General features: G+C 39.2%; 1 protein-coding gene across 3 annotated transcripts in view; it reads right to left on the bottom strand.

Annotated features, from left to right (window-relative positions):
• Positions 1-18,632, bottom strand: part of Tesk2 (testis associated actin remodelling kinase 2) — a 133,564-nt gene that overhangs the window by 12,334 nt on the left and 102,598 nt on the right. For all 3 annotated transcript variants that reach the window (XM_047539829.1, XM_047539839.1, XM_047539848.1), the window contains exon 5: positions 8,922-9,068. In XM_047539829.1, coding sequence (XP_047395785.1) covers positions 8,922-9,068 — 147 coding nt within the window. The remainder of the gene's footprint in view (positions 1-8,921; positions 9,069-18,632) is intronic.

The following is an 18,632-nucleotide window of genomic DNA, read 5'->3' as shown; positions in this document are numbered from 1 at the left end:
CATAGCCCAAACACATGGAGTTATTTCTCCTAAGTTCCTAGTGTCTCCTTTCAAGTCAGATGACACTGGAAATACCCACTTCCTATAAGAAAAACCAAAGAATGGTGGTCTTACGCTACAGTTCAAAAAAGTTACTTATTTTTATAATACAACACAGCAAGCACAGACAAAACCACACTTGGACAAAATGCCTTCGGGGAACAGAAGAGAATATAAAGAACTCTTTACAGAATAGGTGAGCTTTCCTCCAAGAAGCCTAGCCCTGGTCTAGAATGATCTCCCCTGCTCTGAAAACCTACAGTGTATGTAGCTGCACACTCAATTTTATTTATTTATTTATTTATTTTGAGAAAAAGGAAAAAGATTTATTGCTTTGCTAGCAAAGGAGAAACACAGGGAACTCCAGTCCCAAAGGCTGTGATTCTGCCCATCAGCAGGAACAGGAGACGTTTAAAGAGGTGACTCAAAGACTACATTCTCTGTCTGGAGTTGTCACTTGTTAATTTGGAAGATAGTCATTTGAGATCTTCTGCTACCATTCCCAAAGTCTGGATTACTTCATCCTATGGTGGGTGTGTACTCAGGAACAGATGACTCTGCCTAGGATGGGGAAGAAAGGTAATCCTGGAAGGGACTACACCAGAGCTACAGGCGGTTGCCAGAGGAGGAGCTGCGCGGCGAGCTGGTTAGACTCAGAACGACCGCTTCTGAACACCGGGGGGGGCTACCCGGAGGAAGAGGAGGAACATGGTGGGTCGCTTGGCTTAGGAGTGACTGCATCAGAGCTCCAGGTGGCTGCTCAGAGGAGGAGGCAAGTGGTAAGTTGTTTGGACTCAAAGCAACCACTCCTGAACACTGGTGGCCCGCCCGGAGGAGGAGCACGGTGGGTTGCTTGGTCTCGGAGCGACTGCTCCTGAACACCCGGAGGGCTACCCCCGAGGAGGAGGAGGAACAGGGCGGGTCACTTGGACTCAGAGTGACTGCCTAGGGCTACAGGCGGTTGGCAGGAGGAGGAGACGCCAAGTGAGTTGCTTGGACTCCTAGTGACTGCGTCAGAACACTGGGCGGCTGTCCAGAGGAAGAGGTGTGTGGCGGGTCTCTGGGTATGGGAGCTATTGTACAGGGCTCCAGGTGGTGGCTCAGAGGGGCCTCATAGTCAGGCGATTAGGTACAGAGCAGGGTCCCAGGACCTAGGCGGCTTCTTGGTGGAAGAGCCGCACAGAGACACGCTTAGGGCAGAGCGAAGTTTCCAGGACTGCGGGCAGATTCTCTGAGGAGAGGCAGCCTAAGGAGACTCGTCTGCAAAGGGTGAGGCTCCCAGGCCCAGGAGGTAGGTCCGGGCACCTGGGAACGTTGCAGAGGAAGGCAGCCCAGCCCAGGCGGTAGCTGTAGATTGAGGGGAACCTCTAGGAGGGAAACTGACCAGCGAGACCTTCCCACCGGGTGAGTCTTCCCTGCTGGATGAGGTTTTCCCACAAGGACGGTAAAACCAGAGACGCAGGCACAAACAGGCCTTGCCTCAGCCCGCAGCCTAGTTCCCCTTTGGATGACCATTGGTCAACAAGTGGAGGCACCTCTGACCACTAGCAGGGAATATACCCCACCTGAGGGTCACCACCCCTAGAGAGGCAGCTTCCTTGTGGAGCACCACATTATCAACTTCCTCCAAGACTTCAGACTACTGAAGGATAAGAGGGGATATACTAGCAATCTTCAGGGACATTATAAGTCAATAGAGGAAATCTGCAATATCTTGATGATCCACTGATTCCTGAACAATATGAGAAAACAAGGGAAGAAAATGCCCCAAACAAATCTAGATGTTACATCAATAAAATCCAACGACAGCATGGCAGAAGAAATGACAGAAAGGGAGTTCAAAATGTACATTATTAAAATGATCAGGGAAGCAAACGATGAGATGAAAGAGCAAATGCAGGCATTGAATGATGAGATGAAAGAGCAAATGCAGGCATTGAATGATCGCACCAATCGACAGTTAAAAGAGCAAATACAGGAAGCAAAAGATCATTTCAATAAAGAGTTAGAGATATTGAAAAAAAACCAAACAGAAATCCTTGAAATGAAGGAAACAATAAACCAAATTAAGAACTCCATAGAAAGCATAACCAATAGAATAGAACACCTGGAAGACAGAACCTCAGATATTGAAGACAAAATATTTAACCTTGAAAACAAAGTTGAACAGAGAGGATGGCAAGAAATCATGAACAGAATCTCCAAGAATTATGGGATATCATGAAAAGGCCAAATTTAAGAATTATTGGGATTGAGGAAGGCTTAGAGAAACAAACCAAAGGAATGAACAATCTATTCAATGAAATAATATCAGAAAATTTCCCAAATCTGAAGAATGAAATGGAAAATCAAGTTCAAGAGGCTTATAGGACTCCAAATACACAAAATTACAACAGACCCACACACCAAGGCACATTATAATGAAAATACCTAACATACAAAATAAAGACAGAATTTTAAAGGCTGTGAGAGAAAAAAACCAAATTATATTCAGGGGGAAACCAATACAGATATCAGCAGATTTTTCAATCCAGACCCTAAAAGCTAGAAGGGCCTGGAACAACATTTTTCAAGCCCTGAAAGAAAATGGACGCCAACCAAGAATCTTATACCCAGCAAAGCTTACCTTCAAATTTGATGATGAAATAAAATCATTCCATGATAAACAAAAGCTAAAAGAATTTACAAAAAGAAAGCCAGCATTACAGAACATTCTCAGCAAAATATTCCATGAGGAAGAGATAAAAAACAAAGAAGCAAATCAGCAAAGGGAGGAATTATCCTAAAGCAACTGTCAAATAAAGGAGGAACCAAGTTGTGTCAAAAAATAAATAAATAAATAAATAAAATTTAAAAAATGAACCAAATGACCGGGAATACAAATCATATCTCAATAATCACCATGAATGTTAATGGCCTGAATTCATCAATCAAAAGGCATAGACTGACAGATTGGATTAAAAAGAAAGATCCAACAATATGTTGCCTGCAAGAGACTCACCTCATAGAAAGAGATACCCATAGACTAAAGGTGAAAGGATGGGGAAAAACATACCATGCACATGGACTCAGCAAAAAAGCTGGAGTATCCATCCTCATTTCAGATAATGTGGACTTCAAGCCAAAGTTAGTCAGAAGGGATAAAGAAGGACATTTCATACTGCTTAAGGGAAGCATAAATCAGCAAGATATAACAATCATAAACATCTATGCCCCAAACAGTGGCTCATCCATGTATGTCAAACAAATCCTTCTCAATTTTAGAAACCAAATAGACCATAACACAATAATACTAGGTGATTTTAACACGCCTCTCTCACCACTGGACAGATCTTCCAAACAAAAATTGAACAAAGAAACCGTAGATCTCAATAACACAATCAATAATTTAGACTTAACAGACATTTATAGAATATACCATCCAACCAAGAGCGAATACAGGGTGGAAGGGGTGGAGGGAAGGGAAAAAATAACAGAATGAATCAACCAACATTACCCTATGTAAATTTATGATTACACAAATGGTATGCCTTTACTCCATGTACAAACAGAGAAACAACATGTATCCCATTTGTTTACAAAAAAAAAAAGAAAAACAAAGCGCGAATACACTTTCTTCTCAGCAGCACATGGATCCTTCTCTAAAATAGATCATATATTATGCCACAAAGCTAATGTTAGCAAATACAAGAAGATAGAGACACTACCTTGTATTCTATCAGATCATAATGGATTGAAGTTAGAAATAAATGAAAGAGTAAAAAACATAAACTACTCCAACACCTGGAGATTGAACAATATGCTATTATATGACGAATGGATAACAGAAGATATTAGGAAGGAAATTAAAAAATTCTTAGAGGTAAATGAGAACAAAGAAACATCATATCAAAATCTCTGGGACAAGGGGCAGATTATATAGCACAGCTCGTAGAGTGCCAGGCTCTCGTGCTGGAGGCCCGGGTTCGAGTCCCCAGCACCTTGGCCTTCTGGAAATTAAAAAAAAAAAAAAAAAAATCTCTGGGACACTATGAAAGCAGTACTTAGAGGAAAATTTATTTCATGGAGCGCATTTAATAAAAGAAGTAAAACTCAAAAAATAAATGACCTAACACTACAGCTCAAAGCCCTAGAAAAAGAAGAACAGACCAACACCAAAAGTAGTAGAAGACAGGAAATAGTTAAACTCAGAGCTGAAATCAACGAAATTGAAACAAAAGAAACAATACAAAAAACTGACAAAATAAATAGTTGGTTCTTCGAAAAAATAAACAAAATTGATAAACCTTTAGCCACACTAACAAAGAGAAGACGAGAGAAAACCCAAATCACTAAAATTCGGAATGAACAAGGAAATATCACAACAGACACGATTGAAATACAAAACATAATTAGAAGCTATTTTGAAAATCTATACTCCAACAAAATAGAAAATTACGAAGACATCAACAGGTTTCTAGAGACATATGAATTGCCTAAACTGAACGAGGAGGACATTCACAATTTAAATAGACCAATTTCAAGTAATGAAATAGAAGAAGTCATCAAAAGCCTACCAACAAAGAAAAGTCCAGGACCAGATGGGTTCTCAGTCAAGTTCTACAAAACCTTTAAAGAAAAGAAGAGCTCATTCCAATACTTCTCAAAGTATTCCATAAAATAGAAGAGGAGGGAACCCTCCCAAACTCATTCTATGAAGCCAATATTACCCTGATACCTAAACCAGACAGAGACACATCGAGGAAAGAAAATTTCAGACCAATATCCTTAATGAACATCGACGCAAAAATTCTCAACAAAATTTTAGCAAATCGCATACAAAAACATATTAAAAAGATAGTGCACCATGATCAAGTGGGTTTCATCCCAGGGATGCAAGGTTGGTTCAACATCAGGAAATCAATAAATGTAATTCACCATATCAATAGACTTAAAGTCAAGAATCACATGATTATTTCGATAGATGCAGAAAAAGCATTTGATAAAATACAGCACCCCTTCATGCTCAAAACACTAGAAAAAATAGGGATAGTGGGAACATTCCTTAACATTGTAAAGGCCATCTACGCTAAGCCCATGGCTAATATCATTCTAAATGGTGAAAAACTGAAAGCATTCCCCCTAAAAACTGGAACAAGGCAGGGGATGCCCTCTTTCACCACTTCTATTCAATATCATCCTTGAAACTCTAGCCAGAGCAATTAGACAGACCAAAAAAATTAAAGGGATACGAATAGGAAAAGAAGAACTCAAACTATCCCTATTTGCTGATGATTTGATTATATACTTAGAGGAACCAGGAAATTCCACCAGAAAACTTTTAGATCTCATAAGTGAATTCAGTAAAGTAGCGGGATATAAGATCAATGCACATAAACCTAATGCATTTTTATACATAAGTGATGACTCTTCAGAAAGAAAAATTAGGAAAACTACCCCATTCACAATAGCATCGAAAAAAAAAATACTTGGGAATCAATCTCACAAAAGAGGTGAAAGACCTCTACAATGAGAACTACAGAACACTAAAGAAAGAAATTAAAGAAAACCTTAGAAGATGGAACAATCTCCCATGTTCTTGGATAGGAAGAATTAATATTGTCAAAATGGCCATACTACCAAAAGTTCTATACAGATTCAATGCAATTCCAATTAAAATCCCAATGATGTACCTTACAGAAATAGAGCAAGCAATTATGAAATTCATCTGGAAGAATTAAAAACCCAGAATAGCTAAAGCAATCCTTGGCAGAAAGAGTGAAGCAGGGGGTATCGCAATACCAGATCTTCAACTCTACTACAAAGCAATAGTAACAAAAACGGCATGGTATTGGTACCAAAATAGAAAGGTGGATCGATGGTACAGAATAGAGGACACGGACACAAACCCAAATAAATACAATTTTCTCATACTAGACAAAGGGGCCAAAAATATGCAATGGAGAAAAGATAGCCTCTTCAACAAATGGTGCTGGGAGAATTAGAAATCCATATGCAACAGAATGAAACTAAACCCATATCTCTCACCATGCACGAAACTAAACCCAAAATGGATTAAGGACCTTGGAATCAGACCAGAGACCTTGCATCTTATAGAAGAAAAAGTAGGTCCAGAGCTTCAACATGTCGGCTTAGGACCAGAGTTCCTCAACAGGACTCCCATAGCACAAGAAATAAAAACAAGAATCAATAACTGGGATAGATTCAAACTAAAAAGCTTTCTCTCAGCAAAGGAAACTATCAGCAATGCGAAGAAAGAGCCTACAGAGTGGGAGAAAATCTTTGCCAATCATACTTCAGATAGAGCACTAATCTCCAGAATCTATAAAGAACTCAAAAAACTCTACACCAAGAATGCAAGTAATCCAATCGACAAATGGGCTAAGGAAATGAACAGACACTTCACAGAAGAAGATCTACAAGCAATCAACAAACATATGGAAAAATGTTCAACATCTCTAGTAATAAGAGAAATGCAAATCAAAACTACCCTAAGATTCCATCTCACCCCAATTAGAATGGCAATTATCAAGAGTACAAGCAACAACAGGTGTTGGCGAGGATGTGGGGAGAAAGGTACACTCATACATTGCTGGTGGGGCTGCAAATTAGTGCAGCCACTCTGGAAAGCAGTGTGGAGACTCCTTAGAAAACTTGGAATGGAACCACCATTTGACCCGGCTATCCCACTCCTCAGCCTACTTAAAATCAGCACACTACAGAGATACAGCCACATCAATGTTCATAGCTGCTCAGTTCACAATAGCCAGATTGTGGAACCAACCTAGATGTCCTTCAATTGATGAATGGATAAAGAAACTGTGGTATATATATACAATGGAATATTACTCAGCCATAAAGAATGATAAAATTATGGCATTTGCAGGCAAATGGATGAAATTGGAGAATATCATGCTAAGTGAGATAAGCCAATCTCAAAAAACCAAAGGAAGAATGATATCGCTAATAAGTGGATGATGACACATAATGGGGTGTGGGAGGGGTTAGTGTTAGGGTTAGAGTTAGGGTTAGGGAGGGGGGCAAGAATGGAGGAAGGAAGGACTGTACAGAGGGAAAAGAGGAGTGGGGGGGAAGGGAAAAAATAACAGAATGAATCAAACATTACCCTATGTAAATTTATGATTACACAAATGGTATGCCTTTACGCCATGTACAAACAGAGAAACAACATGTATCCCATTTGTTTACAATAATAAAAAAAAAAAAGGTAATCCTGTTTCCCTGTCAACACTCAATTTTAACATGCTGTATACTATTCTTTAGTTATTTTCCAACAAAACTATAAATTTCTCTAGGTCAGAAATTCTTTTCTAATATTCTTTCATCATGGAGCCAGGTATAGGAGACACTCATGTAGGTGTAGGGTAAATATCTATCTGTATTATTGATGAATAACTTGTTACAAATTGCTTGCTTAAAAGAAATTGTACTTTATGATTAGGAAGCAAAGATCTTGTTTTTACTGGATGCCTACAGTAAGAAAATTGACTTAAGGCGATGTCTAAAGTGTCCCTCCCAACAATTTGCCTGGAATATGTGCAGTTTTCTTAGTCTTGATTTTCTAAAACATTCTGGAGGGAAAAATGGCTAAGGAAGGGATAAGATGCTGCCTTTCAGGACCAAACTGACCAAATATTCAATTCTTACAGGTACTAATATAAATAAAGGGCTCCTCATAATAAGGTATTTGTTCCCAGTTCCTACTTCCTATTCTTGTGTTCCTTTAGAAACAGTACAGCTGAATATAAATGGTTCTGCCATAGACAGAGACCTTGTAATCACCTCCTTAAAGCAATTTTCTTTACAGTAGTTTTTAAGACAATGGTCAGGGTCCCTTAGGAACAGTACTATTGTTTAGAAGACCAGAATCACTCCAATGTGAGGTAGCCAGGAACTTAACTACTGTTTTAGGCCTTACTGACTCTGAAAGTACAGCTACTTTTTTTTCCTTTGAAAGTTTTTTTCTTACTACAGAAAGGTTTAGGAATATGTAAGCATGCATATATGTTTGTGTGCAGATGTACATGTTGGCATAGGGAATGAAGTAACAGCTATTCTTGGGCAGCTACAAAACTCCTGAAAGACTTTAATTTGGCTCTTGTGCAGAAGTCACATTAGGTATATTAGATGACCTTATAGTTCCCCTATCAATGACCAAAATTATTACTTATATCCCTGGTCATGGTGATATCCTGCGCTATTTGACCCTGAGGTACATTCTTTGTAGCCTGGACAACTTCTAAAAGCAACTTTTTTTCTAGCCTGGTCAGAGAGCAATTTGGACAGCAAGAGACTACTACACAGACCACTTGATGCCAAAAAGGAATTGGCAGGGTGGCAGAAACTTAATCACACAAACAGAAAATGGGTCAGTACATTATGACCTACTAAGTACTCAAAAGCTGCATCAAGCTGGGCATGGTGGTGCACATCTGTAATCCCAGGGACTTGGAAGCCTGAGGCAGGAGGGTCATAAGTTCAAGGCCAGCCTTGGCAATTTAGGGAGACCCTGTCTCAAAGTAAAAAAGGACTGGGGATGTAGTTTAGTGGTAGAGTATCCCTGGGTTCAATTCCCAATACTGCCAATTTAAAAAAAAAAAAAAAAATTTAAAGAATAGTGAGATTAAATCTACAAGAAATTTCCATAATTCTAAACTCATTAATAATTGACTTCTTGGGCTGAGGAGATAGCTCAGTCGGTAGAGTGCTTGCCTTGTAAGCACAAGGCCCTCGGTTCAATCCCCAGTATCGCAAAAAAAAAAAAAAAAAAAAAAAAAAAAAATTGGCTTCTTAATATGACTTTCTTGGTAAAACAAAAGGACAGTGTCTTTTAAAATTTTGTGAAAGTAAAGCTTTCATACCTTTGATGTGAGGTCCCGATGGAAAATGCCTTTGAAGTGAAGGTAGCTGAGGCCTACTGCTATGTCATAGGCCAGTTTCACCCTCACAGTCCACGGCAAATGCAAGTTACTATCTAGCAACTGCTCCAGGTTCCCAGAGTTGATATACTGTAAAACAGAAGAAAAACCAACTATCATTTATCAGAAATGTTTAGGCTGGGGGTGAAACCACTGGAGAGTAAATATCTAGAAAATAGAGGCTACATATTTATTTAAAGAAGTTACGAATGGCTTATTCTGCATCCAAATACTTGGTCAGTGCTGCACACGAAAATATTTTCCTTTGAAGAGATCACGATTTATTAAGGGATACAAACAAATAATATCAAGGGGTAAAAACTAAAATATAGGTATGAACAGGTATGAGAGTACCATGAAGTGCTGAGGATAAACTTATTTAGTCTGTGCACATCAGAGGAAATAAAGGAATTAGAAAGAATGACCTGTGTAGCATGAAAGAAGAATAGTCCACACAGAAGAGAGCAGGACATGAGTTATAGGTTAAGTATGTGGTGCATTTAGGAAACTAATTTACTCAATGTGGCCTCTAGGGAATAAAAGAGACATTTCAAGCAGGGGAGCAACTTGGTCATATTAACTTTTTTTTTTTTTTTTTTTTTTGGCGGTACTGGGGATCGAACTCAGGGCCTAGCTGAGCAATCTCCCCAGCCCCAAATTTACTTTTTAAAGAGAAGATCATTTTAGCAATGACATGATAGGTGGATGAGAATGCAGAGAAGGGGAAACAGGAGAGTACTGTAATAATCTCAGTAAGAGAAAGACATCTGAGTTAAAATGATAGAGGAGGCATTAGAACAAGGTAAGATTCAAAATGTATTTACATAGCAGGATTAAACAAAACAAAACCTTCATGCTGGGCACAGTGGTGCTCACCTGTAATCCCAGAAGCTCAGGAGGCTGAGGCAGGAGGATGGAGAGTTCAAAGTCAGCCTCAGCAACTTAGCAAGACCCTGTCACTAAGTTAAATATTAAAAAGGGAGAGGGATGTGGTTCAGTGGTTAAGTACCCCTGGGTTCAATCCCTGTTACCAAACAAACAAACAAAAAACCTTCATGATTGCCTAGATTGGGGACAAGGACAATGAAAACCTCTAGGATGATCCCAGTCTTTTGGTACCTGGATATTATTATTAAATATCCTGAATATAGGGAGAGGAATAGGTTGTAGAAGAATCAAGGTTAAAAGATAGGGGTTAGGGGCTGGGGTTGTGGCTCAGTGGTATAGCGTTTGCCTACCATGTGTGAGGCACTGGGCTCAATCCCCAGTACCAAATACAACAAAATAAACATATTGTGTCCATCTACAACTCAAAATATTTTAAAAAAAATAGGTCAGTTGGGCTATGTTGAATTTAAGGTATCTGTAGGGCAACCAAGGTAGTGATGGCCTTTAAAGAGTCAGTTTAAAGTTGAGAAAGTATGGGCAGGAGACTCGCATTTAGGAGGCAACAACATTAAACTGAAGCAGTCACTGATGCCAAGGAATGCAGCACACTGTCCAGGGGTAACACATAAGGTAAGAAATTAGAATCCTGTGGCACAAGAAAATTTAAAGTAGCAGCAAAAAAAGAAAAACCAAGGAAGAAACTCAACTCAGAAGACAAATAAGAACATTCCAAAAAAGAATTGACCAACAATATCAAATGCTATATATCTAGTAAGCTGTACTTGAAAGAGTTTACTAAATTTGCAATTAGAAAGTTACTGGCAACTATGGTCAAAGCAGTTTCCATGAAATTGTTAGGATCAGTGTAAGACCAACGTGAACTGAGGAGCGAGTAGGAGATACGTCTATGTAAAAACTACATGAAGATGTACTCTTTCAAGCAATCTGGTTGTACTGGGCACGGTGGCACATGCCTGTAATCCCAGTGGCTCAGAAGGCTGAAGTAGGAGGATTGGAAGTTCAAGGCTAGCCTTAGCAACTTAGCAAGGTCCTGTCTCAAAATGAAAAATAAAACAGGCTGGATATGGCTCAGTGGTTAAGTGCCCCTCGGTTAAATCCCTGGTACCATGCCTGTGCACCCCCACCCCTCCCCCAAAAAATTAAGTAACCTGGTTATTCTTTGTCATTCCTACATAGCCATGAAGTACTTCTTTGATTTTTAAAAAAGCACTTCTTTGATTTTTTTAAAAAGTAAGTATATTTACACATAAATAATAATAATAGCACTTTTTTCCTGTGGTACCATGGACTGAACCAACACATACTCTACCACTTAACTGTATTTCCAGCCCTTTTTATTTTTGATTTTGAGATAGGACTTGACTAAGTTTTCTGAGGCTGGTCTTGAACTTTCAATCCTTCTTTCTCAGCCTCCCAAGTATCTGGGATTACAGGCATATGCCACCATACCCAGCAGTAGCAAATAATTTTTGCAGCTAATATTTATATAGTGCTTATAATATGTCAGGTACTATTCTGAGAACTTCACATATATAATCTCATTTAATCTATACAACAAATGTATGAAGTAGTGTACTAACAGGCTAAGTATCCCTTACCTGCAATGTTTGGGACCAGAAGTTTTTCAGATTTAACAACTTTTCTAATTTTAGAGTATGTGCATAGCGTTTATCTATATTACTCTCATTTTACAGAAGTCATTTAAAGGTTAAGCAACTTGTTCAAGGTTACCCAATTATTAAGTAGCAGAGACAGGAAGACAAATACAGTCCAGCTCCAGAGAAAAAGCTCTTTACAACTACTTTGCATTGAAGAGTTAAAGACCCCATCAACTGAGTCAGAGAGCTTCATGTACAACATGAATTCAGAAAATAAATACAACCCTAAAGGATGTATTGTTTCCACTGTTCTTCCAAAGTAGAAAAATGGGCAAATTCTTCTAATGGTAAAATTCATCTCTAAGGGCTGGGATTGTAGCTCAGGGGTGGAGTGCCTAGTACGTGTGAGGCACTGGGTTCGATCCTCAGCACCATATAAAAAATTACAATAAAAAGGTATTGTGTATACCTGCAATTAAATTTTTTTAAAATTAATCTCTAATACTTTCAGGATGGGGGTGATATTGAATTTACAAAGGAGTAGGGAACATAAAAGGAAAAGAGGTAAGAGATTTGAATTCTAGTCTAATTTTGCCTCCTACTAGCCCCAATTAACTGGACAAATCAACTAAAAGGCTGTATATCTCCTTAAGTCTTCCTATCTATCAAGCAGGTATGATAACCTCTGATCCACCTAATTCAAGAAGTTATTATGAGAATCTAAAAATTTTTCTGATGTGGTAACGTAAGCACCAAAAGGAACCAGCTGGGGGCAGCATCATGCAGCACATCTGATTCCTGTAAGAGGAGGATCAGATTTGGCAGGGCAGAGAGAATGACTAAAAATATACCTTCTTACTTCTCAAAAGGGAAACCTGTCCATCCGCTTCATCCTGTTTGATAACTCAACTTTAAAAATCTTAAAATCATGTGTAAGCACAATGCCTCTTCTTCATTCTAGCTGAATCTGCCCAAGATTTTGAACTTGTAAAGTCCAAACTATTTGGGGACAACAAAGCTGACATCTAATCATGCAGTCAAATATCTTTAGCTCTAAGAGTTGAAATGTCTGAAGAGGTAGAGGTTCACTTCTTTGGCACAGTGAGAATGTGACACAGAAGGCTAGTTTTCAGGAAACACTCAGGTTTCTCCACTGAGTGTTAACACTGTATGTGCAGTGATAAGTCTCTCTTGAAGCCCTGGTGAGGCCAGGACTCTTGCTTCTGGTTCACAGAAACACATGTCTGTTCAACTATGTCTCTGAAAATCTAAGAAATTCACAGACTAACCTAGAAGGTAGAGAGCAAAGAAACTGTCGGGGGACAAGATGAGGAAATGTACTAAAAGACTCTGGCCTTTCCAGGCAAGATGGAAAAAGCACAATGCAGGACCAGAGAGCAAAACCAAATGAAGTTTATTTTTATGACCCATTTCTCTTGCTTGCCTGTGATGAATACACTGGTGGAACTGATAAGCCTTGGGCACTCAGAAACCACAACTTCTCAACTTCACAATGTCTCAAGATCTTTGTATGTATGAGGAAAGGAAGTTTGCAATCTGCCAACAAGGAAGATTTCTAGGTTGCTACACGCTATGTGCCCATTAGTTGGAACATTCCCTTCCCAGAAGCAACTCCTAGTGCAGACTCAGCTGTGTGGCCTCTAAACAAAGCCCTCAGTGAGAAGCAAAGGTAAGAGCAATTGCACTAGCATATTCAGCTTTCCCAGATGGGGATAACAGATGCTCAGCTTTTGTTTTCTTCCAGACTACTCCCATGGGCAGCCTTATGAAACCACCTAAGGCCTTGGCAATTAAAAAAAAAAAAATCAATAATTAATTAATTTATTTTATTTTTGCAGTACTGGGGATTAAATTCAGAGGCACTCTACCACTGAGTTCCATCCCTGCCCTTTTTATTTTTTTATTTTGAGAGGGTCTTACTAAGTTGCCCAGGCTGGCCTCCAACTTGTGATCCTCCTGCCTCATCTTCCTGAGTCTGGAATTATAGGCATATACTGTCACATCCAGTGTGCTGGTAATATTTAAATAATTTAGAGAAGTTTTAACATTTTTTAATATTGTTTTATTTTAAACTTTAAATTCAGAAAACCTTATCAGTTCATCAAATGTTACAGGTACTTCAGTGTATCTCCACATCTTCATAACTGTATCTTTATACCTATACCAACTTTACCTAAACCAAAACATGCCTCTTCTCCTCCTTGGTCTAATGAAATAATACCTGGCTTCATTAAAGATATCTTTTCCTAGAAGGCACTCAATAACCAAATGTGTGTTAATTAAATGATGTAAATAAATTACTAAAAATGTAAGAAATCATATGCCAATGTCCTAAAAATAATCACTAGAAGGAAAGGCTAAGTGAACACCGAGTTTTACACTTAGGAATATAAATTCAGGTTATTTCTAGAAAAACTTTTGTTTTGTTTTTTTTGAGATAGGGTATTACTATGTTGTCCAGGCTTTAAACTCATGAGTTCAAATAATTCTCCCACCTTGTAAGCTTAGTCCCAGGCACGCACCACAACATCTGATTTATTAAAAACTCCTCCCTTACTCCACCTCCATATGAGAATAAGAACCTGTCTGTTTATGTGAACACTGTATCTCCCTGTGTTTAAACAGTGCCTGGCACATAGTAAATGTGGGTATATAAAGATAAATAATACTTGGTTTATACCTTTAAAAAGTTCAGTAAGAGACACATGGGTAAGCAAATACCACCAACAATTCTACAGAAGTAAACACTGAGGGTATGAAGATGGAGACTAACTCTAGGAGTTTAAAAGATTTCAAAGAAGAAACAACATCTGTGTTGGATTCCAAAGGATAGTTAGGAGTTTGTACTATGGACTAAATGTTTGTATTTCCCTGCCCAAATTCATATGTTGAAACCTAATGCTCAAAGTGATGGTATCTGGGCGTGGGGCCTCTGGAAGGTCAAGAGTCATCAGGATGATGAATAGGATGAGTAGGATCATGAACAGGATCAGTACTCTAATTATTAAACAGGAGGAAGGTGAGGAGACAGCATGTTGGTGCACCTAGAATTCTTTAGTATCTTCAATTATCTAAGGACACAATGAAAGGCTGGCCATGTATGAACTAGGCAGTGGACCCGTAACAGAACCAAATGTGTCAATGCATTGATTTTGGACTTCCCAGCTTCCTCAACTATGGGAAATACACACTTCTGTAGTTTATAAGCCACCCAGTCTATGGTATTTTGTTATAAGAGCCCAAATGGACTAAGATAGTTGTCTAGACAGAAGAGTATAGGTTCTTTTGACATATTCCCAGTAAGGTCTGATGGGTACCAACTCAGGCAGCACAGGCAGACACATAAACATGTCCACGCACAGAATATTCTAGAGCAGCTCTAGGCAATATTCACCTCCCCTGAGAAAATATTCATTACACTCAGGATTTCTGTTCCTTGTTCTTACAGGTTTTAGTAGCCTCACCTAATTAAAACCAACCAGAAAAATGAAGACAAAATGGTAGCATTTGTTTTTTTTTCACTTTGAATTATCAGTGTACTGATACCTGTAACCAATCAAGCTTACTTCTGACCAATGGTTCAAAGGCGTACAAACAGGGTTTGAAGAAAATATCAACTGTAGAATTATTCCTTGGCTGGGAATATAGCTCAGTTGGTAGAGTGCTTGCCTTGCATGCACAAGGCCCTGGGTTCAATCCCCAGCACAGAAAAAAAAAAAAAAGAAGAATTATTCCTTTTTGAAAAACACCCAACTGGACTGCAGCTAGAGCACTTACCCATGGTAGATAACTGCTGTAATTCACATAGCAGAGATTAATGCTGCCACCTAATTTGCAGAATTGAGCTAAGGAAGATGTATCCATCCCTCTATCTACCTACATTAACACTGAAAATCTGCGAGGTAAAAACACAAAGATAAGCCGGGTCAGTCTCTGCCCTTAGTTCACAGTCTAATCCAGATCATATCTAGTAGAGATGATGCATTATCAACTAACATTCTTTTCACACTTGTGAATAACATGATCAGATATTTTACATAGAAATATCATTTTAATAGTACTGTAAAACCTGTATGGAAAGGTCAGGAAGGAATTGAGGCTGGGGGAACAGTTAGGAGGCTTCAGGAATCATCCAGGTGGGAGGTAACAAAGGCCTGAATAACACAATGGCAGCAAGAATGGAAACATTAATGTCTGAGAGACATCTCAAAGGTAGAAGCAATAGGATTTGGTGTTTGGTCAAAGGCAGGAACTAATTTTAAAAGAAAGGTACACAAAGTTAAATCCAGCACAATGCTCAGCTTATAGTACACAACTCATTATCCTCACCATAAATATCTTACACCATTATTCTCTCCCTCAGGATATTCCATTAGCTTTCTGACTAATCCTTTGCCCCCCCTTTTGCATCTTAAATAGATTTAATCCTTAATTCCACTTCATTTTTCACCATATAGCCAAGATAATCTTTCTGAAATGCCAATCTGAAGCCACTCCCCTGTAAAAATTATTCAATGATGTTCTCTTAGGATAAAACTCACAATTCTGAGCATATCATACAAAGCCTTTCACTCCTGCTTATGAAAAGTCTCATCCAGTTTACCTGCATGTTTGTCCACATTGCTGGTCCCTTTACCTGGAACGCCCTGCCCCCACCTACACCTGGTTAATATTCACCCATTCTTGGGGATTCAGTTCCATTTCATGGCAACCCATAGGCAGGGTTGCAGGTAAGAAAGACATTCTAGGCCAAGCACAGTGCATTCCTATAATCCCAGCTACTTGGGAAGCTGAGGTAGGAGGATCACAAGTTTCAATCTAGTGAAACCCTATCTCAAAAAATAAAAAGATCTGGCTGGGTACAGAATTACTCGCCAGTAATTCCATGGGTTCAGGAGGCTGAGGCAGGAGGATCTCAAGTTCAACGTCAGCCTCAGCTATGGAAGGTACTAAGCAACTCATTGACTTGATCTCCAAATAAAATACAAATATGGCTGGGGATGTGATTTAGTGGTTTAGTGCCCCTGAGTTCAATACCCAGTACTCCCTCCCCCCAAAAAAGATGGGCAATTTAGTATAGTAGAGAAGTTCACAGAATACAGATTTAGACTACCTAGGATTGAATCCCATCTCTGACTACTACTAATTAGGTGGATTACCAATTTCTTTAGTAGACTTCTACAAAATGGGAATAACCATAGTACCTAACCCATAGCATTATTGTGAAGATTCAAGGAGTTGATGTATATAAAAGGTGAAGAGCAAAAGGTAAGAAGTTTATACAGATAAAAGGTGCTGTGCTGGGGATCAAACCTAGGGCCTTGTATATGCTAGATGAGTACCACTGAGCCACACCACAACCCTGTTATTATTATGTTTATTATTAGTGTAGAAGTTCTAGAATACCAAAATGAAGCAGAGAGTGGAGGCTACTTGAAGATTTATAAATAAACGTATAACATGATCTGATAGGGGTTGGATGTCTCCTAAAAGGATATGCTGAAGTCCTAAACCCTGGTACTTGTAAATATGACCTTATCTGGAAATAGGGTCTTTGTAGATGTAATCAAGGTAAGATGAGGTCTATAAGATGAGGTCTACAGGAGTAGGATGGACCCTTAATTCAATATGACTGGTAGCCTTATAAAAAGAGGAAGGAGAGAGACACACATTAGGGAAAATCTCATGTGATGATAGAAGTAGAAAATGGAGAGGAATGTTCTAAAGGATTTAGCAAATGGGTGGTAGATTTGCCAACTGAGGAAAAAGGAGTCAAAGGCAACTCAGAGATTCCAAAATTAGATGTTCAGAGCATCAGTGAGAAGAGATCCCAGAATCTTATCTTATTGTGCCACAGTAAGCCAGAAAAACTAACATCAGTGTCAAACAGCTAAATCAGTGGTTTGGCAGATCCCAGCTCTGTGGCTGGGTCCTCTACAGAGGAGGGCCTGGGTCCTGACCTAGTTTTCACTGTAGCCCAACAATGCCTTTGTGCTGGCCACTGTATGTTTGTTGGTCAGCTCCAAATACAAAGACTAGCAGACATCTCATCCTGCTGGTTTGGTTTAAAGAAAAGAAAGCTTTGTTACTTCCCTGGGTAATTCCAGGACAGGCATCCCAAGAGCACCCTGTGGGAGGCTTGTGCTCCAAAGGATCCTCCTGTTCTCAGTTGAGAATCCACAGTCACTCTAAGTATACATCTGCCAAAGTCTAAGTTTGCCACGGTATATTAGCTTTCCTTCTAGGTGGTTCACTCAGGCCTGCCCCACTGAAATAGTCAGTAATAATGAGGTGACTCAAAAAAGGAAAGGGGACATTAGTTCTAGCTACAAAGTAAAAGGATTTTACTAACTCAAAATGTTTCAGAATATTTAAATGTTTCACTCTTTCTGACTTCCCATATGCTTTTCTACTGCCCAGGATACCCTTCTTCCCCATTGTAGCTTTTCTAATTTCTTTCCTTTTAACTGAGGATTGATCTCAGGAATGCTTTACTACTGAGTTACATTCCTAGCACTAACCTCTCTTTATTTTTAGATTTTTTGGAGACAGGTTCTTGCTAAGTTGCTGAGGCTGGCCTGGAACTTGCAATCCTCCAGCCTCAACCTCCTGAGTTCTGAGAATTAAAGATGTATGACACCACTCCTGGCTGCTTTTCTAATTTTTATCCATCCTTCCAAACCCAGCTGAGACCTCTTATTCTGGAAAACATTCCCTGATACTCCATTCCATATTTTCTGCCACTTCTGTATCTCTATTCTTGCTTTGTTTTGTGGGTGGGTGGGTGGGGAGGTACTGGAGAATCAGCCCAGGGGTACTTAACCACTGAGCTACATTCCCAGCCCTCATTATTTGAGACAGGATCTCACTAAATTGCTGAGTCTGGCCTAGAGCTCTCAATTCTCCTGCCTTAGTCTCACAGGTCACTAGGGTGAGAGGTGTGCACCACTGTTCCTGGCTCTATTATTCCTTATCATGTACTATAACTTTGGTGGTAGGGATTAGGTCTCAACTTTGTAAGTTCAGAATCCATTAAAATGAACAATAAACAGTTGAATGAACAAAGGTATATAATAAAGTGCATTTAAATAAAAGGTTTTAAGTTTCCTTTTTTACTGGAATCCCC

The sequence above is a fragment of the Sciurus carolinensis genome, chromosome 1, assembly GCF_902686445.1.
Source record: "Sciurus carolinensis chromosome 1, mSciCar1.2, whole genome shotgun sequence".
Lineage (NCBI taxonomy): Eukaryota > Metazoa > Chordata > Mammalia > Rodentia > Sciuridae > Sciurus > Sciurus carolinensis.
The sequence above is the reverse complement of the archived record's forward strand: the minus strand, read 5'-3'. Positions and strand labels throughout refer to the sequence as shown.